Source organism: Sciurus vulgaris (assembly GCF_902686455.1).
Source record: "Sciurus vulgaris genome assembly, chromosome: 1".
Classification (NCBI taxonomy): domain Eukaryota; kingdom Metazoa; phylum Chordata; class Mammalia; order Rodentia; family Sciuridae; genus Sciurus; species Sciurus vulgaris.
This window is the reverse complement of record NC_136461.1, coordinates 18,171,700-18,197,834: the sequence shown is the minus strand read 5'-3', so window position 1 is coordinate 18,197,834 and position 26,135 is coordinate 18,171,700. Positions and strand designations below refer to the sequence as shown.

The 26,135-nt window shown below is 60.2% G+C and overlaps 1 protein-coding gene across 2 annotated transcripts in view; it reads right to left on the bottom strand.

The window, feature by feature from the left end:
- Positions 1 to 359: 359 nt before the first annotated feature.
- The window catches only part of MAN1C1 (mannosidase alpha class 1C member 1), a 121,880-nt gene continuing 96,104 nt past the window's right edge, over positions 360 to 26,135 (bottom strand). For both annotated transcript variants that reach the window (XM_079130594.1, XM_079130595.1), the window contains 8 exons: positions 22,444 to 22,538; positions 17,443 to 17,560; positions 14,071 to 14,164; positions 10,403 to 10,518; positions 4,983 to 5,202; positions 2,728 to 2,900; positions 1,901 to 2,016; positions 360 to 917 (listed from right to left, as the gene is read on the bottom strand). In XM_079130594.1, coding sequence (XP_078986720.1) covers positions 794 to 917; positions 1,901 to 2,016; positions 2,728 to 2,900; positions 4,983 to 5,202; positions 10,403 to 10,518; positions 14,071 to 14,164; positions 17,443 to 17,560; positions 22,444 to 22,538 — 1,056 coding nt within the window. In that variant the 3' untranslated portion in view covers positions 360 to 793. The remainder of the gene's footprint in view (positions 918 to 1,900; positions 2,017 to 2,727; positions 2,901 to 4,982; positions 5,203 to 10,402; positions 10,519 to 14,070; positions 14,165 to 17,442; positions 17,561 to 22,443; positions 22,539 to 26,135) is intronic.

The window sequence follows — 26,135 nt, the reverse complement described above, 5'->3', positions numbered from 1 at the left end:
CTAAAGGATTGGCCTCGCACTTCCTGAATGCATTAAGAGCGATTTAAGGGAGAGTAATACGAGTTGAAATTGTTCACTAAATTACACCTGAAATCAATCGCTGGTTGGTTTTTCTTTCTGATGATAACATGGTGGTAGTTTCCCCAGGAGTTACTGGTGTGCAATGAGCCCAGTCTTATTTCTTCTTCAATAAACTCCTTTATTCTAGTTCACATATTTCTCCATTACAATAATGAAAATAGCACTAGTGATTTGTAACACTTAGGCCCAGATCAAAGGGAGCCCCTCCTCAAATCATAGGGTCAATCACTCGTGGCTGAACAGAGACGCGCAGGGCAGAAGTGTGGAAGAACACGCGTCCCCACGTCCTGGCGCGGTGGCTCTGGCTCAGCAAGCACATGATTTTTTAAAACTCTCTTCATTTGCAATATACTCAAGTGTAAAGAAAAATCAAATTAAGTAAAAACAGCAACGAAAAAACCCCAAAGCCAAAAGGAAGGGACAGACACACGCGGGGTCACTGGGCGACCTCCCGACCGGCCCGGGATGGCGGGTGACGGGTTCCATAGAAATTCTTTGTAGAAAGGGATGTCAGGCCTTGGTGTGACCGTGGCCCTCGTGACATCGCTGGGCTCCAGGTCCTGTCTCCTCACGGAGGAGAAGCTGCTGGTCCGACACATCTGTCCAGGGTCTGCCGGGGCTGGACCTGCGCTCCCAACCAAGCCCTTCAGGAGCAGTCCCGGGTCCCCGGACGGCAAGGCATCCCTGAGCGCCCCAGAGGGGTGGGGGACGGTCAGTGTGGGCGCCCGGCCCCGGAGCCGTCCAGGTGCTTCACGGGCAGCGGGTGGGCCTCGGTGTTGAACACCCAGTCTTCCAGGGAGAGCGTGTCGTCTTCAGAGAACAGAAGGTAGAGGTATCTGCGCCCAGCGGGGTAGGGAGGGAGACAGCCGGTCAGCCTCTGGGGAAGGTAGGCCGCGAGACCAGCCTGGGGCTGCTGGGCCTGGGCAAGGCGGGAAGGTTGAGGACCCTGGGATGCCCTGAGTTTGGGGTCCGGGGGACCTGGTTTCGCCCTGGCTTGGCCCCCGGTTAGCTTTGCCCTCCTGGCCCTGTGTGCCAGCCTGCTGGGAGCCTTGTGGCCTGCGTGCTCCTTCTTGACGGGGTGGGGGCTGTTGCTGCCTAGCCCCCCTTTATTTTGGTACTGGGGATTAACCCAGGGGTGCTTGACCACTGAGCCACATCCCCAGCCCTTTTTATTTAACTTAGGGTCTTGCCAAGTTGCTGAGGCTGGCCTCAAATTTGTGATCCTCCTGCCGCAGCCTCCTGAGCTACTGGGATGACAGACAGTGCCGCTTGGACCGCCTGCACCTGTCCAAACTCTTGCCTGGACCCCTGCACACTCAGCACACCAGGGCATCAGGGAGCTCCCAGGGTTAGGGGTGTGGCCGGCAGGAACTGGCCAGGCCAGGGCTAAGGCGCAGGGTCCCGCTGTGGGAATGGCAAGGAGATAGGTGGCCAGCCCCCAGCCGGGGAGGCCAGGAGGGGAGGAAGCTCTGGCAGCAAGGCTGCGTGAGCACCGTCCCATCTGGTGACATGGAGCCCGCCAGCCTGGTCCTGTGTGGCAAGGGGACAGGGTTCAGAGAACTCGGGACCCTCGGGAGCAGGTGGAAGAAGGAAGTAGCCTCCAGGGTCGCTGGGCGGATGCTGGGCTGGACTTGCGCCCAATCTCACCCTGAGGGTGGGACAGCCTGGCCTAGGTGCCCTCGGGCATGGCCCTCGGGAGCCCATCCTGCCGCCCCGTGGACTCCTCGGTGACCACAGAGCTTGGCCGCTGGCCGGGTTGCTGGCCCGCCCCCTCCCCAGCGCGGCCAGCACGGCCCTCTGGTGAGGCCACCCGACTCACTTCAGCGTCTCCGCCAGGAAGAAGCTCTGCTGCCTGTTGTCGTGACTCGGGACCTTGCTGTAGACGTTGTGGATCCCGGAGAAGCCGGCCGACGTCCGGCAGTACTTCTCCAGGGCCTGCGGGGGAGGCAGGCGGCCTTAGCGGGGAGGAGGGTCCTCTGGGGCGTGGACCTGCGCAGGACGGGGCCTCCGTGGGAGCCGCAGACAGTGACCAGCAGGGGCGGGGTCTGGGGAATGGACTCTGGAGTCACAGTCCCTGGGCCGGAGGTAGGAGGGCCACTGCCTGTCAGCGTCAGCATGGAAACAGCCTCACCCACGGAGGGGCTGTGGGCTGGGCACAGGCGCAGAATACTTGGCCTTTGAAGTCAAGGACCAGGCCCCAGGGGGCAGGTGGGCACTGGGCAGGAGCCTTGCTCTTGATCTGAGCAGCGCCCGCTCCTCAGGGGGCACCTCCCAGGACCTCTGCAGGCGCATCGGCCGGGTCGGGACGACAGCGAGTCTCAGCCTCCTGGAGGCCCAACCGGCCTCGGACACCGACCTCGGGGAGGGCCCGAGATTTCATGCTGGGCGCTCGGGCTGAGGGGGGACCAAGATGGGCTGTGGCAGGGTGGGGCCGCCCGGCCGGGCAGGCCGTGGCAAGGGGGCGAGCGGCTGGCTGCCGCCGGCCCTGTTCAGGGAAGGCGCCCCCGCGGCCTGGGCTCCGCAGTCCTGGCCTCGGGTCTCCTGAGAGCGGGGCCCAGGCCCACGGCCTCGCCCCGAGCTGGCCAGCGCCCGCCCGGCCTCCCTCCCGCCGCCCGGCCCCACCGCACCGGGCCCGCCGTCGCTCACCGTCACCACCTCCCAGCCCCACTCCCTGTAGACCGGGTCGTGCGTCTGGCGCCACAGGTACATGTAGCTCTCCACCACCTCGGGCCGCAGGATGTAGTAGCTCTCGCTCGGCTGGCTGGCCACGGCCTCTCTGTCCGAGGTGAACCAGAAGGCCTCGGGGCCCAGCTTGGTGTCTGCGGGCGGCCAGCAGAGGAGCCGCTCAGGCCGCGCCGGGAGGGCCGGGCCAGACCCTCCAGGCTCCTCCGGGAATGAGAGGCGGGCAGTGTCCCCAGGGCGGAGCCGACACATCGGAACTCAGGCAGGAAGGGGCTTCAGCTGGAGCGCGTTCGCGGAAGACGGTCAAGCCACGGGGACGGGGACGGGGCTCTGGCCCGACGTCCCAGGTCCTGCCCGCGCCAACGTCGGACCCCCTTTCTTAGGAAACTGCTCTTAGCACCTCCCGGACCCAGCCTTCCAAAGCAGTCTGGTGGGGACACAGGAAGACCCCCGGAGAGCCCCGCGTCAGCCGGGGGCCGACGACGGAGGCAGGCCTGCTGAGGTCTGGGTTTCATTGTCCTTGTTTCGCTTGTTTGTTTTTGGACAGTTCATCACCATGTTCGTTTTCTGCATCACCATGATTATAATGGCCAGCACCGCTGCCATTTCTGATTTCAAGGGCAGTGCTGGGTGCTTTACGAACATTACTTCAATCAGTAGAAAGCTATTTTTCGCTAAGATAGATGCTATAATATTCCCCTCATGCATGTGAAAACTGAGGATCAGAGAGGCTAAGTAATTTGTCCAAGGCAACACAGCAAGTTGTGGCTGAGCTGGGATGTGACCCTGGATCTGTCTGATGCCCTGTTCCCCCCAGGCTGTGCTCTCTCTCTCTCCCTCCTAGATCTAACTCTCTAGGTCCAAAATTTAGGGCACGTGGGTCAGGTCTTCCTCCCCCTGCTGCCCGCACATCCTGTCCAGGTCTGCCAGGCTCCCCGCTTCCATTGGGTTTGGAACCCACATGGGTCGCTCTTTCTCAAGGGCTAGGCTGGGGTTCTGGTGTGACAGTCCTTCCCCGGAGGGCTTCCTGGAAGAGCAGGTGACTACACCCTGGCCCCTCCCATCCTGTCAAATGGAGAAGTGGCCGGAGCCGCCAGGACACCAGGGCCGTTGTGCCAAGTTGCTAATAGGGTGAGGGCAGAGCAAGCCGGCAGCAGGCAGCAGGCAGCCAGGCGGCTGGAGTATGGGCTCTGCCCAGCGGCCGTCTTTTATGATGGGGCTGATGGTCCGGACAAAGCGGGAGCTCTTTATTATTCCCGAGACGCCCTGTTTGTTGGTGGCCGGGCAGAGCGAGCTCTCGGAAGAGAATGGAGACGGTTCGAGGGACTCATTGCCAGCCTCCGACTTTCTGGGCACGGCTCCGAAAGCCAGTCTCTGCCACCCACTCAGATGCTGCGCACGGCGGGCCGCCTGCCGTGGGGGCCACCGGCTGGAGGTGGAGAGCAGCCCCCGAGCCAGGGGGTTGTACTGCAGACCTGGGGTCCTCGGCTCCATCAGGAGAGCAGCTGGCGTCTCCTGGGGCCGCGGTGGGGGCGTGCAGAGAGGCAGCGTGGGAGGCAGGCTGACCTCAGAAGACCTGGGCCTCACCCGGCTCAGCGACGCGTGTGCAGTGCGACTTTGGCTAAGTCACTTCCCCTCTCTGTGCTGCCTCAGTTTCTCCGTGTATAAAGCCAGGGGTTGGGCTCCTGCTTTCTAAGTGACCTCTGACCCTGTGTCTGACAATTCTGTGCTGAGTTCCAGGTGGGGGTGACCGGGAGCCCTCGGGGAGGTGGCGAAGGTGCCGGGGTGAGACCCTGTGGGAAGGTGCTGGGGAGGTGGGGACGTGCTCACAGGAGGGGACTCAGGGTGGGAAATCCCTGGGCTAGGGACACCAGTGTTTCTGTCTCGGGGCTGGAGGACTCTGCTCTCTGCCTCACGGGACGTCGGCCAAGTCAGCTCAGCCCCGGCCTCCCCACCTTGTGAGGTTCAGCGAACATGTGAGTCAAGTGCCAAATGGCACCTGACGCACACAAAGTGCTGTGTCCCTCGCCTCCACTCCCTTTCAATCTAGGTCCACCTTCAGTGTCCGGACAGCTCAGCCCTCACTCAAATGCCACGTCACTTCCAAGGGGAGGCTGGGGTAAGACCGTGTGCTCCCTGCCACTCGCTGCTGCTCTCGCCAGTTCTTCCTGGTGTCTAGCCTCAGTCTCTGCTGCTGCCCCTTCCCCTTGCAGGGTTACCTGAGCGTGCGTATGACTCGTGGCACGTCCTGGTGATCTGGGCTGCGAGCTCTCGGTAGTGGGCCCTCTTTTCTTCCTTGGCATCCTCAGCGCCGAGGGCGATCATGCCCCCCGAGAAACAGGCCAGGTGCCCCATCTTGTGGTCCAGAATCCCCCCTCGCCACTCGGCAATGTAGGTCAGCCCCCCGGGAGAGACATTCAGCAAGTAGGTCTCTATGGCCTGGGAGCAAGGGAGGTTGGGCGGAGAGGGGCGTGGGCACAGAGAGGGGAGAGGACGCGGTGAGCACTCAGGAGGCAGCAGCCGGCAGCCCTGCAGCCTCCGCACCCCAGCAGAGGGCCCTTGGCCGGGCTGGCTATGGTCCCCGGCAGGGCCCGGGCCTGCAGGAGGCAGGCCTCGCTCGCCCAGGGGAGTCTCTCGTGCGGCCTGCACATCGTCCACATTTACAAAGACCTGGCCACTCTTGAAGATGCCCGTGCCCTCCGTTCCTCTGGGGCAGGTCTTGGCCCCGCCCTGCGGCTGCGGCTGGGCTTCTGGCAGCTCAGCACTTCCGCCACCTCCCTTTTCCAGGAAGGGGCTCCCTGCGCTTTAGCAGTTCTCCGGGAAGGACCCAAAGGGACCGAGGGCTGCTCTCTCCAGGGCCCCTCCTGCTTCCCTGCCAGGCGCGAGGCCGGGGCGCCCGCTGCCAAGGGGCGTTGTGGTTGGTCCCAGGTCACCCAGCCAGGACCGGGACCCCAGGGCTCCGTGCCTTTGGTGGGAGGGTGCTGTCGGCAGGGGCTTGGGGCTGGGGCGCAGGCTGCAGGCCGTCCCAGGAGCCCAGGACCCAGGTGGTGCAGGCGGCGGCTCTCACAGCCTCCCGGCCAGCCCTGATGGGCCAGCGGGTCCTGGTCACCACCGGGCCCTGGGGCCCTCGCCTCTGCCTCCACTCTTGCCCTGCAATCTACTCTGGGCAGGGTCTGCACTCTGTCACTAATGAGCTGTGTCACCCTGTGTCACTGGCCAGCTCAGAACCTTCAGAGGCTCCCAGGGCCCTCGGGTGAGGACCCAGCAGCGTCTCCGTGATTGGGACTCAGGTTCAACCTGCTGTGGGCACCGTGCCAGGATGTGGACTCTGTGGGTTCAAATTTCTCCTCCAGCAATTCCAAGCTGTGTGGCACCGGGCAGGTGGCATGTTCTCTCTGTGCCTCAGTTTCCTCACGTGTGAAATGGGGGGGGGGTAGCCTGGCAGAGTTGTGAGGACTGAATGAGTCCGCAGAGCAGGGTGGCTGTCAGAGCCGGACACACGCAGGCCACCGTGTGTCTCTGCACGCTGCTTCTTGCCCTCCTGCCCGCAGCCCACCCTGGCCACGCGGGCCTCTTCCTTTTATGTCCCTTCCCCTTTCGAATATCTGGTGTGCCTCCGCGTACTCCTGGGGCTGGCGCTGGGCTGGGCCCCTGGCCGGGACTCGCGCTCCGGGCAGAGGCCTCCCAGGGAAGCCAAATGTGCAGTTACACTGGCCTTCGGAGCTGGAGTTACATCAACCTTTGGAATGAGGGTCCAGGGGAGTCTGCCAGGGCCTGGCAGACTCGGGTCTCAAGCAGCATTTGCTCCTCGATGGGATCTGCTTCCCCTCTGCTGCCAGGGCCTGCGGCTGAGTGGCGGATGGGGCGGGGCTGGTGATGTGACCTGCCGGGCACCTGCTCTTCCTGGGGGTGGCCAAGGAGACCACATGGCTGCCAGTCGGCCTGCTCTGGGCTGGGCCTAGCCCCTGGGCTGAGCGGGTCCCCGGGCTCCTCTGCCAGGCTAAGTCTTGTGCAGGGAAAGGGCATGAGGGCTGGTCCAGGGCCCCCAAACCTGGCTCAGAGTTACCAGCTGTCAACATTGTGGATGTAGGAACACAAACATCTGGGGGAGAGGCCAGGAAGAAAATCTGAACCTTCAGAACCGGCTCCCAGAGGTCGTTTCCATTTGGGGTTGGCCCCAAGCTAAGCAATTGTAGTAAAGAGGAAATGAGGGATCAGCGTCTCTTTGAAGATACAGTTGAGACAGTAGATGTGAAGACAAAAAAGACAAGGCTTTCTAAAGCCCTGGGAAAATACCTTCTGGCACAGGCTGCTGAACAATGGGTAAAAGTTTTGATCAGAGCCGGAGCAGCAGGGCCGAGTGGGGCATCAGGCCGGGCTTGATCCTCTGCCCTGCAATTTAAGAGCTGGGTGGACAGAGGGGTGCTGTAATCCCAGCAGCATGGGAGGCTGAGGCAGGAGGACTACAAGTTTGAAGCCAGTCTCAGCAATTTAGAGAAGCCTTAAGCAACTTAGACCCTGTTTCAAAATGAAAAATTGAAACAAACAAACAAATAAAACAGGCTGGGGATGTGGCTCAGGGGTTAAGCACCCTGGGTTCAAGCCCTGGTACAAAAAAAAAGGAAAAAAGAACAGGGTCACTTTGGATGAATTATTTCACTTTTCTGAAGACTCACTGTGCTCATCTGTAAAATGGGAACACCAGTCCCTGGGACGGTCACAAGGACCAAAGGAGAGGGTGCCCAGAGGCTCAGCGTGGTGCTGGTTTCCACGCTCTTGCTGTGCTCCCTCTCCAGGAGGCCCTGCCTGGCCCAGCTCCTCTCCATTTTGGCGCATGCGGGCAGGAGCACTGGATGTGGAGTCCTCAGACCTGTGTTTGTGCACTGGCTCTGGCTGCTGTGTGACCCTAGGCCTTTCCCAGCCTCAGTTCCTTAGCTGCAAGGCGGGGCTGGGTGAGACACAGGACACAGCGCGTGTCCGCGGGAGATGGTGGAGAAGCCCTCCCAGCCCCTGAGGAACCCCCTGCAGAACCGCAGGGTGGGCCCAGCGACCTGTCTGCACCTCCCAGGCCCAGCACAGCTGGACACTGGTCTCACCTGCTGGCGTTCACTCTGGCTGCACTCTGTAAGGCTCCTGGGAGCTTTACAGTGCAGTCACTGGGCCCTGCTCCCTAGAAGTTCTGATACCACTGCTCAGGGGTTCAGCCTGACAAGGGATCCAACAGGTCCCCAGGTGAGTTAATATGCCAGCAAGGCTGAAAATTTCTTCAAAGGCCCAAATTTCTTGCCAGAGGCCCAGGCCCTGCCGGAGCGGCTCTAGAGGGGACGCGGGAGCCCAGCAGATCTCTCCTGTTCCATCAGGCACTCTCCGTGAAGCTCCCAGTCTGCTTAAATAATTCATGGCCACTTCTCCCTTGAAGCCTCAACTACAGTGTGCCGGAGGGCAGGGAATCAGCTGCTCCTCAACTTCGCAGTTTACTCTGCAAGGAAGAGCTGAGGTCAATCCTCCCAGGAGCCACTGGCCTGCCTGGCTCTGAGCTGGACTGAGGCCCAGGGCGAAGAGGGCTGAACTTCACACTAAGGTGGGACTGGGTCCCAGTCACTGCTCTGGCTCAAGACTGACCCAGGTCTTGGTGCAGGGGAGTTGGGTGGGAAAACCATACTGTGCTCACAGGTTCAAAGACCCACAGCTCTGGAAGGCCGTTCAAGCTCTGCTGTTCCTGGTCAGACTCATGCAAGTAAAGGGAATCCAGAGACCACCCATCCCAGTCTCCTGAACTGCTCACATCAACCCACCCACAAATCAACCGACTCATATACTTGTCCATCCATCCATCCATCCATCCATCCATCCATCCATCCATCCATCCATCCATCCATCCATCCGTCCATCCATCTACCTACCCATCTAATCCATCCATTCCTCTGTCCATCTATTCATTCATTCATCTGTCTATCCATCCATCCGTCTATCCACCCATCCATCCATCTGTCCATCCACCATCCATCCATCTGTCCATCCATCCATCTGTTCATCCATTCACCTACTCATTCAACCATCCATCCATCCGTCTGTCCATCTGCCCATCCATCTGTCCATCTATCCATCCATCCATCCATCCGTCCATCCATCCACCCATCCATCTCTCCATCCATCCATCCATCTGTCTGTCTATCCATCCATCCATCCATCCATCCATCCATCCATCCGTCTGTCCGTCCGTCCGTCCATCCATCCCTCCGTCTGTCCATCCAGTTGTTCATATCCATTCCCCACCCATTTGTCCATCTCATACACACATCCATTCACTCATCCCCACTGGCCATCCATCTGACCACTCATCTGCCCATCCTTCCATCCTCCCTGTTTCTCATGTGCCCACTGTGCCCCAGGCCCTGCTTCAGGAGCGAGGCAAGGTAAACAAGGAGCCAAGACCTGGGTCCCAGGTAACGTGGAGACAGACACGGACCAAGTGAAGGAACTCGTGCCCTTGATGGTCCTCGCCGGGGCAAGGGGAGCGAGCCTGGCTCACGGCACAAGGCTGGGAGGGCCGTTTCAGCAGCAGTGTCGGGGGTCCCGCGGGACCCTCTGCTGAATGCCGTTCCAGGGCGAGGAGACAGCACGGCTATGCCCGCAGGAGTAGGTCTGGGGCAAGTCCAGGGGAGAGAGGTGACGTCACGGTGACAGCAGGGCCTGATCAGGCGGGTCCCGGGGGCGAAGGGAAGCAGTGAGGACTGCACCCTGCATCTCCAGCTCTTCCACGGCTGTGCCAGGGAAGACGCAGCAGGATGCAGGGACGAAGGAGCCCGTGTGGAGGGATGGAGGTGGTGGTTGAGACCAAGGTGAGGGCAGACCAGATCCAAAGTGCTTGACTAACTTGGTGGAGAGCGAGGCCAGAGCCCGTTCAGGGTCTTTTCATTAACTGGGCTCAAAGGTATCTATTGATGGGTCAGGATGCCCTTGCCCTTTTCTCAACAGCTTGGGCCTACAGACGCCCTCTCTGTCCTGAAATCTGCCTGTCTTTGGAGGGACTCATCTCAGCCTACCACCCCATGGACAGACCAGCAGTGGTGCCAGCTCTGCCTGCCCTGCACTGTGTGGCCTTGAGCAAGTGCCTTTCCCTCTCTGGGCCCTGGTTTCCATCTACATAAACAGCCACAGAACCGAAGTCACCGCACATCCAATGGGCTGCTCCTGGCTTGGACACGCTAACTCTGTCAGCTCTGATTTTGTGGGAGGATGGTTGAGGGTCTCGTTTTGGAAGCCTCCATGGGGGCTCCCAGCCCACAGTCTGTCTGCCCCTGGGCATTGGCACGTTCTCTGACATCATCGGGGACAGGGTTTGAACCGTGGTTTCTGAATCAGACTGACCATCACTTTCTATGAGACCTTGGACAAAGACTTAACCTCCTGAGCTTGGGTTTCCGGGGGACACTAGTGCAGCCTGTTTCAGGGCATTTGGGAGGAGACAGGAGACTTTCCAGCGCCCTGGGGGCACTGCTTGTCCTTCCTCTCCCAGCCCCTGGGAGGGCTGAGCCAGCCTCTGTAAGCCAGCCCCCTGCTGCCCAAGCACCCGGGGCCTGTGCGTCGGCCAGCGGCTAATGACCAACCACCCGTAAAGAGTAAGCACCTGCCTTACCTCCAAGGCTTTGTAGTACATGTCTTTAGCCTCCATATCTGTCTTGGCAGACATCAGCCAGGATTTGATCAAATATTCATAAAAACTGTCCCCGAGTCCTCCAATGGAGACGTGGTCTGTGAGGGGGAAAGAGGACAAGAATGTCATCTCCCTCTGCCACTGGCCACGGGGGCGGTGCGAAGGAGCGGGCACAGCTCTCAGGTGGCCTGGGAGGTGGGGACTGTGTGCAGGTGGGAGCTGACATGCACCCAGCTGCCAGCGACCCCCAGCCTGTGATGTGGAGGCAGGCAGGGGTCTCCAGAGAAGCCCTGGGCAGAGGGCGCTGCCTCGCCCAGGGTCCCACGTCCCTCGCCTGAGCCGGCTGAGGACGGCAAGTCCCTGGCTATTAACGGTCAATGAGCTGCATTTCTTTAACAGACAACCCGGCGGCAGGTTTTTACTGCCCAGTGACAGACATGGTATTCACGCTGGGCAGGTTCATCGGAGGCCTGGAACGGAGCCTCAGACCCTTAACGTGCTCCTCAGCCCCTCCGGCACCGAGCCACCCTGGACCGAAGGGGCTGGAATTTAGTGGATGGAGGTGAACAGAGCTCTGAGCTGGGGGGTGGGCAGAATCGGGTTCGAAGACCCTCTCCTGTCCCGAGGGCTGTGCCTGGGGGACGCTAGAGCAGGGCCTCCCGGCTGAACAGGATCTGTCCACCCAGGAGGAAACGAGCCGCTGAGAACCCCTGCCCACAGGAGCAAGAGGGGGCTTCGTCCCTGTGCTCCGCAGCCTAACAGCGGAGACAGAAAGGCCCCGAATGGACTCCGCAGACAGCACACTCTAACTTAGCAAGGGGACAGGACGTGCCGTGGTCTCAGCGGGTGGGGACAGGCGCATGTCCTCAACGCCTCTGGAGGAGGGTGAGGAGAGAGGGGGCGGGCACCTTGTGTCCCTGGCTACCACCGCCAGGTCCGCTCTGGCTCCACTGCGCTGTTGATGGCTTGACCCTCCCGAAGCCCTGAGCCCCAGCACTGTGGGACACTGTGGGACACTGCACTGAGCCTGTGAGCATGTCCAAGGCCACCGCACCCACCAGACCTCACTTCCTGTGCCGTACAGCGGCCAGAGGGCCGAGACAAAGATGCATGAAGATGAGACAGACATGGAGAGGGACCCAGAGGCAGAGAGTTCAGACAGCTGGGCCCCAGAAAGGGGGCTGAGGGCAGGCTTGCCACACAGGAAGCAACCCCTTACGCCAGTCCCCATCCGTAAGTAAATCCTGGCCCCGCAGGAGGCCTGGGTCAGAAGCAGCCCTGGCAAGAACTGGGTCAAGGCAAATCACAAGCTCCGGGAAAGTGTGAGGAGGTCGCTGTGCGGGACTTCGCTACAGGGAGGCGGGAAGACAGACCCCCATGGAGGGTGCCCGGGGGTGGGGGCAGGTCTGTGCAGGGGGGACATGGGGAAGGCTGCACGTCACACCAGGTAGGCCTCCCACCTCGGCGCACCCTCCTCTGCCTCACAGCCTCCGCTGTGTGACTTCCCACCTCTGGGCCTTGGCTTGTGTTCCCCCTGGGCCCCAGTGTCCTCCTCCACTGTGCCTGGCTGACCTGCCTACCTGCTCGGTGCAGTTGGGGTGTCACTAGGTCCAGGTTCCCATTGGGGGTATGCAAGAGGGGGAGCCCAGTCATTGGGATCTCTGGCTGTCGGAGCAGGACTCTTTCTGGGAGTATGAGGGACACCTTGCAGGTGGACGTGGCCCAGGTGGACAGCTCTCATCGGGAGGTCCATCACTGGTTCCTGACCCTGTCAACACTCCATCACACGGGGCGGGGGTGAAGGAGGCAGAGCCACAGGCCCAGGACTCCGCGGCATGAAGCTGGGAAGCGGCCAGGCTGGAGCGGACGGGCAGTTCTCGCTGCCAGGCCTGCTGGGAGACCCAGGCTTGCCGCTGCCCTCCCTGAAGAAGCCAAGAGGGCGGCCTGGGGCCGAGCTGAGGGGCTGGGGGCCTCTCCCTACAGTTCTCTTGGCTCTGAGGGGTCTCCACGTGGTCCTGGCTGCCTTTGTGTTCGGGGCTGCTGGGATCCAGTGGATCCAGTCTTAGCAGGAGGCTCTTGGGCCCCTCCTGTGACACAGAAGCCCAGCGTGGGGACAGTGAGCAGCCTGGGGACCGGGCTGGGATCCGGCTGGCGGCAGCCCTGCCTCCCGCCCTGCCTCCAGCTGTGATTTCTGGGGTTGCAGATGGAGACACAGCTCTTGCTGCGCAGCCCAGTCCTGAGGCTTCCAGGGGAGAAAAGAGAGCACCGGCACTCGGCTCACGCCAGCTGGGGCTGCGATCTGGCTGGGAACGCACCACGCCCCAGAAGAATCCAGCAAACCCCCCAAAGCCCGGAGATGCTCCCAGGCGCCAAAGCGGGGGGAGGAGGGGACGGACGCCCAGGGCGCAGGCTTCTGACCTCTGCTCCTCTGCAGGCCGCGGGCTCGTAGTTTATTAATGAAACAATTTCCCATATGTGAGCGGCTTTGCGCAGACCTGTGGCTCCTGGCACAGCCAGAAAAGAAAATCATGCCTTTCTGGGGTGCGTGGGGTCCCCTGTAACTTGTGGAGGTAATGCGGTGAGCTGGGAAGCCTCGCCCTGCGCCTCTCTCCGTGGGTTTTGCTAAACTGCTCCCGGGCAGCTGGGCTCCACCCTTCCAACGGAAAGAGGTTCACAGTTTTTCTTGATTTCTCTTCTGGGGCACCGGGGACTGAACTCAGCAGAGCCTCACGCAGGGTGGACAAGCACTCTCCCACTGAGCTGCGTCCCCAGCCCTTTTTGTCTTTTGGGATGGGATCTGGCTGCAATGCTCAGGCTGGCCTCACACTTGGCGATCCTCCTGCCTCAGCCTCGCCAGGCCCGGCGAGGTGGGCAGCTCCTCCCACCGTCTGTAATTCAAGCCTTCTTTTTCCTCCTCAAGCTTTTGGATTTGGCAGAGCATTTTGGGTGAGAATACTTTGCATTTCTGCATTTTTTGTGGGAGTCCACTTGGGGGAAAGTCATCGCTGGGGGAAATTCTTGGGTTGAATTTCCTGGGCCTCCTGGACCTGCAGCTGGTAGAGGCTCAGTGGGAAGGAAGGGCCTCTGTGTTTTCTCCACGGAGTCCCCACCCCGCCCCTCCAGGCCCGTCCTGCCTCTGGCTTTGGGACGACCTGCATCACCTCTGCAGGACTGAACTAAACTGCCTCGGGCAGCCTCACATGCTCTCCTCCATGTCTCGGGATGGAGCCCAGGAGATGGGCGAGTTGTCCCCAGCCACGCAGCAGTTAGGCTCATGTCTACGTGGCCCTGAGCCCTTGCCACTTGAAGTGGGTTGGAGGCAGGGGACAGGGAGGGGGTCTCTTTTGGGCAGAGACACTGAAGGTAGGGAAGGCCCCAGAGACAGTGGCCACAGAACCTGCCACCACCCATTCCTGCAGGTGGTGACCATGTGACAGGGCCTCGGTCAGGAGGGCTGCTCCTCCAGAGCCAGGCTTCTCACAGACCCAGGGGCTGGCCCCCACGCCCAGGCCCCAGCAGCCTCCCCAGCCCCCAGGGTCAGTGCGTAGCCCTGAGCCAACGCCCGCCCGGCACGAGGCCACGGGCCGGGTCCACCCGGAAGCCTGAGGCGGAATCAGGAGGACGAGGGGCGCCGGCATCTCTGTACTCACGTTGCTCCCAGTTCCCAGTCACTGGGCTGAGGAAGTTGGGGTAGAGGCCGAAGGGCTTCTTTATCTGCCTGAGGACCCTGCGGATCTTCCTGACCTGCCAAGAGATGGACACTACTCCGCTTCACTCTCCCGAAGAAGCCACCGGAGCCCCAGCCCAGCACGGAGGAGAAGCAGCTTCAGACACAGGGAAGACCACTCCAGAGAGGCGGGGAGGAGAGTGGCCCCAAGGTGGCCATGGCCTTGACCTGTGCCCACAGGCAGACCATGGTAGGACGCGGCCACGGCGGCCTGAACCGCCACCCCTCCCCTGACTGCTCAGGCCCACCGCCTGCCCTCCCCACACTGCACGCTGCTTTGGGGTGAGGTAATTTTTGGGGGGTTCAGATAAATGACAAGAGCTCATTTATAAGCAGCATGTAAAAGCGCCTTTTCTACACGCCGTCAGCAGTGCCATCTAGCAACCCCACTCCTGGGCATATGTGCACAGGAAATGGGATCGTGGGTTGAAGAGCCCCCAATCTTACCTAGTAAAACTGACCCTGTGGAAGTAGAGTTAGAACAGTAGTTAGCGGGACTGCTGGGGAGGGGGGTGGGGCATGGAGATGCTGGTCAGAGGACACAAATTTTATAGGAGTTCAAGTGACCTATTGTCCAACATGGGGACTCTAGTAACAAGGTATCATTTCTGTGTAAATTGCTAATAGAGTAAATTTTAAGTGTTAAGGGCCAGGTGTGGTGGTACACACCTATAATCCTAGTAATTTGGGAGGCTGAGGCAGGAGGATTCCAAGTTTGAAGCCAGCCTTGGCACCATGGCAAGACCCTGTCTCAAAATTAAAACAATTAAAAAGGACTGGGGAAGCAGCTCAGGGATTGAGCCTGGGTTAAATCCCCAGCACCACACACACATACTAAAAGGGTCACGGCTGGGCCCAGGGGCACACACCTGTAATGCCTCGTTACATCACAGGAGGCTGAGGCAGGAGGATCGAGTTTGAGGCTAGCCTGGGAAACTTTGAGAGACCCTGACTCAAAACAAAAACTAAAAAGGACTGGGGATGTGGCTTAATGGTTGAGAATCCCTGGGTTTCATAACCAGTATTGCAAAAGGAAAAAAAAAAGGGCTTAACTAACATGTTAGTATATCTAATATCTTAGGGCTCATTTCAGGGGAAAGGCCTGGACTCCTAAATACCCCTACTCCCTAACTGGCAGTTCAGGGTTTTAACAACGTCACAAATAATACCAGCATCTGCTTTTCCACTCCTTTAAGACAGACCCACCACGGACATTATCTCCAGCCCTCAGAGCTCCCCACAAGATATCATTATCTCAGCGTAATGACAAGAAACCTGTCTCAGAGGTTCGGTGAATTGCCAAAGGCCAGCTGGTTCTCAGGTTGCTGAGCCAGGATGTAGTTGGTTTGTCTGGCCCCGCTGACTGGACTATTCCATGTGCTGCATGGAACAGCAGCTGAGTCCAAGACAGAGCAGCTGGAACAGGTGGAGGCTGGGTCTGCAGCCTTCGGGGCTGCACAGGGCAAGGACCGGAGGCAGAATTCAGGACTTTGAATCCTAGGTGGCTGCTCTCTGGCAGGGCGTGAAGTCCTACCTGCAAAGGACCCTCTGGGAGAGGAAGACCCTCAGGGACCACCCTGTGGCCTGCTAGTAGATAAATCCTCACAGTGTGCAGCCAGGGGAGCAGCCTTGGAGCTGCAGACCGTTCTTCCCAGGGGACAGCACGTGGCTTTGCCGCATCAGATTTCATGTCTATTTATGTTAATAGGGTCCATAATGGGGGCCAGGAAAGTGCTGCGCCTGGGTTATTCTCGCCTGTCCCGGGGATGGGCAGGGAAGCAACTAAATTAGCTCCCCTGGAAGGTTTGGGCACTTCTAGAATTTGGGCCAATTTGTTGACTGCCAAATAACTGCCTCTGTGGGAGGGTATGGCTGGGGATGAAAATAGCTGAGTATGCAAATGCAGAGCGCAGACAGACAGATGGACTCCAGAGGAACAGCCTGCAGCCCGCTGTACTCATCGGGTGCAGAGGGAGATGCAAAGTCCCGGCTGGTATCTCAGCTGTACTGCTGACCAGCTGGGGGGCCCTGGGTGCAATGCTCAGCCTCTCTGAGTCTCAGTTTCCTCCTCTGTAAAATGGGGAGAGTGGAAAGATCTACCTTCCAGGGCTCCTGGCGGGAGTCATAACTGCCCTTCGCACGGCAGGTCCTCAGGCGGTGGCAGCTCTTATCCCAGACGATCCTTGTCCCTGCTCCTCTGAGCTGTCAGAGCTTCCTGGAGGAGTCTGGCTCAGGGAGAGTGGCGCAAGGGCCTTGGAGGTGGGAAAGGACCAGAAGATAAGAGCATCGGGAACGGGATTAACTCACCCATGAGCTCTCAGGGGCAGTCATGCAGAGAAAAATCTCTCTGACAGAAGGGCTGTCCGCAGTGGGGAAGATTTAAGGGCGGGGCTGAGCGCCCCGTCACAGGCAGCAATCAAGAGGCTGAGAATCTCTCCTTGAGCTTCTCCAGGACACACTGAGTAAGCAGTGGTCCCAAGCCTGGCATCAAGGACCACGTGGGTGTGGGTTACAATGCAGACTCCTGCGCCAGGAGCTGGGGACTCCATCCTGGAAGCCACAAGGGAGAAGTGCGACTCTGTCACCTCCCAGTCCCTTCACCAGTCTAGGAGGCTGGCATTCCAGAGGGAAGAAGCTTTGGGAATGGGGGACCCCAAAAAGTCATCCTTGGAGGGCTTTGGAGGACTCTGGCAGGCCGGGCTCCCATCTCCCTGAGGGACTCAGGAGGGATCACGGCTGTCACAGTCTGAGTGCCCCTGAGTGTGTGTGTGCCCACTTTCCTTCTTTGGGTTTCGGGTCAGACCTACAGAGGCACTTCCAGTAGGGACTGCTCAGGGCCGCAGCACTGAGGAAGGACCCCTCCTGGGGGCTCTCCAGATGGGCCAGGTGCGGGTCACGGTCAGGACCGGATGCTGGCCCAGAGGCCACCTCTCAACACCCGTGTGGCCTTGGACCGTTGAGAGGTGTGGGAAGGAATAGTCGTGGGCATCTGCTGTGGGGAGGGCTCTTGCCAGCCTGCTGTCAGCGTGAGCCAGTCGGGCATCTGGGAGGAAAAGCAGGCAGATCTCACATGGAAAAGCTAAACGTCCCCAGAAGGGGGTGCACGCCCATGGCCAGGTGATGGCCAGGTGCTGCCTGCCGACGTTAGGCGGTGCCTGGGTTTCAGCTGTACTTCTCCAGATCTCACGGGTCAGATTTGTCACCAAGCCGGCATGGGCCAGGGCACAATTCCGCCCCGGCGCTCCCCTCTGCTCTCTGTGGGTCGAAGGGCGGGCGCTGCCTCCAAGGGACTTGCCTTTTCTGCGAAGACCTGGTTGCCAGAGAGCTCGGTGAGGTGCAGGAACTCCAGGTGCAAGGACCCAAACTCTGCCAGGACGCTGCTGCCGCCCGCGGTAGCCCAGCCCCACTTCTCCCTGGAAACACAAGCGGCCAAGGTTACCCCTGCTGGCCAGCTGGCACCCTGGGGTGGGGTCACCTATAGCGTGGCAGGCCCTGTGCTAGAAGTTTTCACTGCATGGTCTCAGTAAATCCTCTCTGGCCCCATTTTGTGGACGAGGACACTGGGGTTGGTAAGGAGAGGCGACTTGCTGAAGGTCACTTGAACCCAGGCCTGTCTGACTCAAAATGTTTGATTCTATCATCAGGCAGCCTCTGTAAGAGCTGGGGACTCAAGACCTGGCACACATTGATGGTAACTTTGCAGATGACATTGATAAAGCTATCAGGACCCTCTGAGATCCCACGGAACACTCCGCCAGCCTCTGGGGGGAGTGTGTGGTGCTGGGCTTGGGTCTGGAGTGGGCAGATGCAAAGCGGGGACCCCACCTGGGTCCCTCCTCGCTCCCCGCCCTGGGTGCTGCTCCAGGACTCGCACTGGCCCTGCGGTAGAATGTCCTGGACCTGCATGTGCGGGGCAGCCTGCGTATGACCACGACCCTGGAGCTGTGGGCCTGCGGGAAGCCTGGGGTGGGAGTGAAAGAGGTGGCCTGGAGTTTCCTCTGCCATGACCGCGAGTTTCTCTGTGGATGCCGTCGGGGGGCCGTGCTGTGTTCCTCCAGCCGGGCCCTGCAGCTGGCCAACAGGCGCCCACCCACAGCAGGTTCCCAGGCCGTCGAGGAGGAAGCGCTCGGTTAGACCTCACAGCTGCTCCCATGGCTGAGGAAACCAGAGACAGGGCAGTGACGCCGCCTGCCTGAGCTCACACAGCTAGTGTGGCAGCTGGGACCCACAGCAGCCTGAGACCAGCCCGAGACAGAGCTCGTGCTGACCATGAACCGTCTCCCCGGGACTGGGGCCAGAGGTGCCGGTCCTGGTGTCGGCTGGCTGGGTCCTTGGGCAAACCACCTCAGCCTGGTGCCCCTCGGTCCCCACACTCCTCACCAGGGTAGGAGGATGCCTCCTGCTCGGTCCCTGGGCCTGAGTCCCTGTGGGGACTAGGAGAGGAGGAGGCTGCAGAATGGGGTGGCCTGGAGTCTTAGCTTTTTCGCTGCTGGGCCCCAAAGATCTGACAAGAGCAACCTAGAGGTAAAAGTCGATTTGGGGCTCACGGTTTCAGAGGTTTCAGTCCAGAGATGGCTGGCTTCCTTTCTCTGGTCCCAAGATGAGGCAAAACATCATGGCAGAAGGGTGTGGCAGAGGAAAACATCTCAGGACAGGGCGTCAGGAGGCAGAGAGAGCTCCACTCACCAGGGACAAAATACATACAAAGGCACACCCAGTGACCTGCCTCCTCCAGCCACGCCCACCTGCCTCCTCCAGCCACGCCCACCTGCCTCCTCCAGCCACGCCTACCTGCCTCCTCCAGCCACGCCTACCTGCCTACAGATGCCACCCTGCAGATCCATCCACCCGGATCTGCGCACAGATCAGGGGGAGGCTCTCAGGGCCCGTCGTCTCACACTGCGCCCTCTTGCCTTGCCCCACACACGGGACCATAGCACCCGGCAAGCTGCTCCCGTCCAGTGCCTCAGCTCCCCTGTGCACAGGGTTATCTTCCCGTGGCACGTTTAGGATAACAGGAGGCAGGGACTCCGCAGGGAGCCGGTGGAGGATGGGGGCCAGGAATTGGCTCCTGTCTCTTTTTTCAGGGACAGGACTTGGGAAGGCAGGGCTAGGGGTGGGCAGGTCACTGTCTGCCAACTTGGGTGGGGCTGGGGCTCCCCCAAGGCTGTCCTTCTCCCTCTAAACCCTGACCTGGGCCTCGCTGGTTTTGGGGATGGCGGGGAAGGAAGCTCACCCACCTCCCAGCTCCTGAGAGCAGAGGGAAGGCTTGGGTTTTGATCTCTGGGGTCAGGGAGCCTCAACAAAGGTAGAGGCAACTACCCCCTCAGTTCTGGCTCTGCTTCCCAGGGCATTTCCCTGATGGGGCCGGGTTGGTGGGGGAGGGAGGACAGAGCAGAGGGGACGCTTTGCTCCTGGGTAATAATGAACCAAGCGGCTGCGGTTTACTGCGCCCCTGCAGGTGCTGGGCGCTGCCCTGAGCTGCCTCATGACCCTTCCAAGCCCACGGGCAGAGCATCATTAACCCCGTGTGCGCAGAAGGAAGCAGTCCAGTGGGAGGGGGCTCCGGCTCAGAGCCGGAGGAGGCGGAGGTGGGGTTCAGGCTGTGGTCCTCTGGGCCTCACAATCCCCTAAGGGGTCACGCACCCTGAGATGAATTCCAGGTGCCCTAGAGGGAAAGAGGAAGCTGCCCTGTCTCCTGCCCTCTGTTCCTCCTGCCCCCAGGCCAGGCTGCACTTCTCTACGGCCTGGAGTTCGGTGGAGGGTTTCCTGAGTGACTGGTGCTCCCAGGATCTGCCTGGGCCTCTCCCTCCTGCCCCCAACACGCTTACAGGGCCACATCGTTCCTGGGGTGGGGGCTCCCTGGCATGCGGGTAGAGCCAGGCCTGGATGGGGGTGGGTAGGTGGCTGGGTGACTTTCCTCTCTCCTGCCTGGCTTCAAGCACCGGTTCCCTCAGGTCCCAGGTAGGTGCCCTCGAGCAGGTGGGTTCACTTGCCTGGACCTCAGTTTCCTCATCCCTCAAGTGATGGTAACCAGGCCCCAGAGTTATTGTGACGTATGAATCATGCATATTTTTACTGCTATTTTATCACTGTATAATCACACACATGCATTGTTAATAAATCCCTAATACAGGCCAGGTGGCTGTGATCATCTTATTCTATCTTCACATCCAACTTCAGAAATAGATACTGTGATCTTTATTTGACAGGAGTGGACCCTTAGGCTCAGAGAGGGGGAGATACTTTTCTAAGGTCACACAGCAAGTAGCAGAGCTGGTAGAGCTGAATCCAAATCCAAATCTAAGTGCTTTGGGTCCCAAATGAAGGTGCTCTGGGCAGCATCCTGAGATCAGGGAGTCCTCGAGCCGCCCTGCGAGCCATGTGCCCAGTGGGAAGCTCTGCTGTCCTCTCTCAGCCTTGTAAGTTCAGGTACTGTGTCCCTTCCCCTGGCAGGAGGGGCGACTCCACAATGCCCCTCCCTACCCTGGCTAAACTTCCTGCCTTTGCAGTGTAATCCTTAACTCTGGAGCCAGACAGAACTGGACTCTAATACTAATTTCATCTGACTGCTATGTGACCTCAGGTAAATTGTCATCCTCCTCTGAGCCTCAGTTTCTTTACTGGGAAAATGGGACCCACGTGGTTGCTGTGAGATTAAAAGGAAAGAATCCACCTGGTGCTCACATCAGCCTGACACAGCGAAGGCTCGGAGCTGGCTGCAGTGATGAAGAGGTGTGTATGCGGGTGTGGCAGGAGCAGACCCACGTATTCGCACTTGTGTGAGAGTGGGTGTGCCCACATGCGGACGTGGGTGCTGCTGCCTGCTTGTGATTCTGAGCCTTTATGATTTGCAGGGGGAGGGGGCAGGGGAGCTCATGCGTGAGTTCTGCGTGAGAGAGTGAGATGGATCCAGCTGCAGAGGTCTTGGACTGGCCACTGTCACTGTCCCAGAGAGTCCAGTGGTCCGTGCGGGTCACTGGTCACGGCTGGCCCTGGCCCTGCCTCCCAGGCCTGCCCGGCGATGGCCTCTGTCTCTCTGCTTGGAGGGCTGGGACAAGGCCCTCCCTCGAGCAGGCCCACGGCAGGAGCAGGGGCAGCAGGGGGTCTGGCCCCCACCAGCAGGCCCTCTCCAAGGAGCACACTCCTTGCACGTGGCCAAGTGCGTCCCTGTCACTCTCCGGCCTTTAGTGGCAGACTCTTACCCAGAGAGGGAGCGTGCCAGGAAAGAACTCTGCACTGGCAACACCTGCACCCCATGCCCAGCAGCGGCAGGAAACACCAGCGCCTTCTGAACCAGAAACCCAGGTCTGTGTGGACCAGGCCGTGCTGAGGGACTGGGGTCAGAGTGAAGGTCAGGGCGGGCCCTTGGCAGAGGACAGGTCCAGTCCAGACCCAGGCAGAGGGGGCCGGGAGGACAGTGGCCCTGCCCCTCCAGGAGCAGTGTTTGTGGATGAGGAAGCGGAGCTGAGGTCCAGCATCCAGCTCTGGGGAGCCGGTCCTGGCGTGGAGAGGATCCAGGGGGCTGACCGTCCTCTCTGGCCTGCATGACCTCAGCGAGATTACCCCCAGGGGTGCTTCCTCACCAGAGGACAGCTGATGAGGACATGGAGAACGCCAAGTCCTCTCCTCTGGGCGTGACTGGAGAAGGGATGGGGCAGCCATTAAGGCTGCAGGATGGAGAGGGAGCCGTGGGCTGCAGTGAGCTCCTGCGGGGCGAGCACCCCGAGACCAGAGCCAGCTCGGGAGAAGGAGTGGGGCCTGAGTGCCGGAGAGCACAGCCTTCCTCCGGCTCAGGCCTCCAGGACGGGTCCTCAGAGCAAGGGACAGGGCCTGGGGCCCTGAGAGCAGGGTCCTGGCCTGGGGAGAGCCTGGGTCCTGAGACCAGGTGGCAGCTTCGGGCACCGGCTTGGCCAGAGGGAGGATGTGCATCCAGGACGTCTGGGCCGACCTGGAAACGCGCTGGGTCAGGACAGTCTGCGGGAGGTTGGCACTGGGGGGCCTAAACCCGGGAACCAGGTTTGGTGACCAACACCAAAACAGCCCGGAAAAGTCCTTGCCTAAGGCGAGATGTCACCACGCCACTGACTGGCTTCGACTTCCAAGACTGGAACTGCCCTCTCCCTGGGCCTCGGTGCCCACATCTGTAAAGAACAGGTCTGAACAGGACGGCCAGGGCCCCCTCTGTCTGTCTGTCTGTCTGTCAGCTGCCCCTAGGCCTCCTCACCAGGCTGCCATCCAGACGAGACTCAGATGGGGGCCCTGCACCCAGCAGGGCAAGGACAGCGCGTCCTACCTTTTGAAGTTCACGACACTCTTGGGGATTCCCGTGGGGGTGTTGAAGGCTGGCAGGAGCTTCTCTCCAAGCTTGATGGCCTTGACTCGGAACACCTGTGTCAAAGGAGCGCCCGGCACTGAGTCAGGTGTGGTGGGGCCACTCCAGGAAGCCATGGCTGCAGGGTGAACCTGCCCAGGCTGCGGGCCCAGAGGGGAAGGTGCCTGGGGGGCAGCCTGGACCCCCAAATGCCTGGCCCCACAGAGGGGTGTTGGGAGTGAGGAAAATTAATCGTCGCACAGCATTCGCCACAGGGTCAGGGCTGTGACGAGGGACTGTCCTTCCAATTAAGTGACAATTGGGAAATGGAAGGAAAGCACTCGGCTGCTCTGGGGTCCCCTCCAGGTCCAGATGAAGACCTGGCAGATGGGGCGGTCACCAGCGGTCAGTGCTGCTCACTGCGGATCTGACGTCCCAGGCTGAGCACTGCAGCGGGGATCTGGTGCTGCCCACTGTCCCCATGGGACACACTGTCCCTACCACCCACGCGTCAGCAAGGGTCCCAGGCCTCGGCCCTGCTGAAGACTCCAAACCCCTCAAACCATCCTCTGAAAAGCCAGATGATTCAAAAGGACCGGGATCTTCTGCCTCAGCAGTTTCCCCCCCAGCAATTTATTCTAAAGAAATAAACAATCAAGGTCGTTGTAAAGATTTAACTTTATGACTATTGACTCTGGCACTATTCAGAGGGGCACGGGGATGAAAATTTCAAGGTCTGGGCAGACGGCTGCTTTATGGCTTTCGTGTTGCGGAGTACCACGCAGCCACGAAGACGGGCTCTGGAAGAACACCCTCCAGCAAGGAAAGGGTTAGAGAAAAACAGTGTATTTCAACTGTAAAAAAATATTTATATGTGGATGTATGAAAAAAGGAGGAAAGTATAAATAGCATTCTTCTCAGAGGGGCAAGCTCACGGACAAAGGTTGGTTTCTTTTTTTGGTTTGTCTATTTTCTGTACTATTAAAAAAATTACTTTTCTTTGAGACGGGAGTCTCACTGTTACCTGGACTGGCCTCTAACTTATGGGCTCAAGCTATCCTCCTGCCTCAGCCTCCTGAGCAACTGGGACTACAGGTGTGCACCACTATGCCTGGCCTGTGCAATTTTTATTAAAAACAAAACAAAACAAACAAAACACCTCTATAGTCAGTCCTCCGTATCTGCAGTTGTGTGTTCATGGAATCAACAAACTGCAGATCGAAAATATTGAAAACGTATATGCCTTTGTACTGAACATGTGAGACTTTTTTCTTCTTGTCATTATTCCCTGGATCCTGCAGCAGACACAGCACCCACGCTGTGTTAAGTATCATGAGGGACGATTCAAGGTGCCTGGGAGGGTGGTGGTGGGTTAATTCACACACCATGCCATTTTCTGCCAGGGCTTGAGTGTCTGTGGCATTAGGCACCTGCAGGGGTTGCCCTCGGACACTGAGGAAGACAGTTTTTACTGTCATTTATCTTGAAGAGATGAGACTAGAGACCCTAAGCAACAGCTTCTGGTGTCTTCTCACCTCTGGAGCTGGGGTGACCCCGTGTGCTGACCTCCTGCAGCTGCAAAACAAACCCTTGTCAAGTCCTGTGACCAAAACCTCACGGGGTGCGGTGGCACACGCCTGCAATCCCAGTGGCTCAGGAGGCTGAGCTCGGATTGCAAGTTCAAGGCCAAACCTCTGCAATCTAGAGAGGCCCTCAGCCCTTAGTGAGACCCTGTCTTAAAAAATAAAAAGGGCTGGGGGTGTGGCTCAGTGGTTGAGCACCTCTGGGTGCCCTGGCAGTGGGGAGGGACTTGCTAACACTCTGGGGTACGGGCCTGAGCTGTCTGAGGGTGGGGCTGGCAGCCACGGGCCAGAGAAGAGGATACGGTCCAGCACTGGGCGTTGGGCCCCACAGGTGGGCCCTGGGCCAGCCACACCAAAGTGCAGAGGCTCATGGCTCCACAGACAGGCCTGCCTAGGGGCCTCGGGGGCTCGGCCAGGGGAAAGCCACAGTGAATGCCCCAAAGGCCGCGGTCTCCGGGAGGCTCCTCCTCCCTTGGTTTGACCCTGGGGTCGCGGCAGCGAGCAAAGGGGCCCCCAGAGCATCAAGGTGTGAGGCACAGGCAGCTGCGGGCATCTCGGTCCCCAGGACGCCGAGCTCGCTCTTCTGCAACAGTCCTCTCTGTCCCCTCCTCTGAAATGCCCCAGAAGGCTGCAGCTGGCAGGGCGGGGCTGCGTGAGGTGGACAGGAGTGGAGCCCGGGAACAGAGGCGGTCCCCACCGCCATCTTGGAAGGGAGCGGTGTGACGGCAGGTGGAGTCCTCAGGTGGCTGGGGAAGGCGCTGCCCACTTTGAGGATGAGACTGCCGAGTCTCAGAACCGACTTGCCCAAGGTGCAGAGCCAGGCGGCTCTTTCCCGGACAGGAAGCGGACGCCCTGACGCGGGGTTCAGTCCCAGCTGCTGTGGTTCCAGAACAGGGCGGGAGAAGCCAGCTTGAGTGACCTCCCGTAGAGCGGGAAGGGCGCCGGGTGGGGGAGCTGTGAGGGCCCAGTGCAGGTGGCCCCGCTCGGCAGCTGTGTGGCCCTGTCCTGTCTCTGCGCCTCGGTTTCCCCGTCCACCCCCACAGCCGAGGCGTGGGTCCTGGCTGCTTTCTGATCAGCCGAGGCTGGCTGGCTGGGGTGAGCGCCCCGGGTCTCAGCAGGGCGGGCCAGCGCAGCAGGGGGTTCTCCCGGGCTTCCTCCCAAGCACAGAAGGCCGGCCTGGGAGGAGGCGTGGGGTCTCCTTCCACTGATTCCATAAGTCCTCGTGGGAAATTTAAAGACTGGAGAGACCCCTCGACAGGCGTCTACCACGTGCGGGCAGAGGCGGGAGGTGGGGCGGCCTGGTCAGGTGTGGTGGAGCCCCAGTGACAAGCAGTGACAGGAGGACCACGGGTCAGGAGTCAGGCTCAGCACACGCCACACCCGTCAGGGCTCAGGGATGTGAGTCTCAGTTTCTCCGCCAGCAAGTCGTCACTAACCCTTGTCGGCCACCTGTGCCACGGGCCACCAGCCCCTTCCTGACCCACTGACCCCCAAGCAGCTGCCTTTCCACCCTCCCCTGCACCCCTACCCACCACAGCCAGCCAGGGAGGCCCCGAGACCCGCCAAGCGCCTCTTTCCTGCTCCTTCTGTCATTTTCCCGTCCTGAGGTTTTCGAATGAAACCAGTCTTCGGGTGGCTCGAAGCCGAGGCTCCAGCTATGATTTTTTTTTTTTGACAAATCGGGACAAGCAGTAATCTCTGCTGAGGGGATTACGCTCCCTGCAGAGGCCTGACGCGCCGGGGAGATAACGCTCTGCCTGTTGCCTCGAAACCCTCGCTGCAGCCCGGCCTCCCCAACAGTCGAGGGGAGGCGGACGCGGCTCCAGACAGCCGCGTGGCGGGTGGTGGGATCCTGCTGCGGCTGCCCGGCTCACCTCCAGGGCTCCTGGCACAGGGGCAGGGGCAGGAGGGGAGAGCTGGGCATCCAGCCCCCAGAGCCATGTGCTGGGCAGGGCAGCCCTCCGGGCCCCAGGGGACAGACTGGCTGGTGACCTGAGCTTGGGTCTCTGCCCGCCCCACCGCCTGATCCCAGGGCTGCAGAGGAGCTCCTGAGGAGGGAGGAGGAGGGAAGAAGCCAGAATCCAGGAGCTC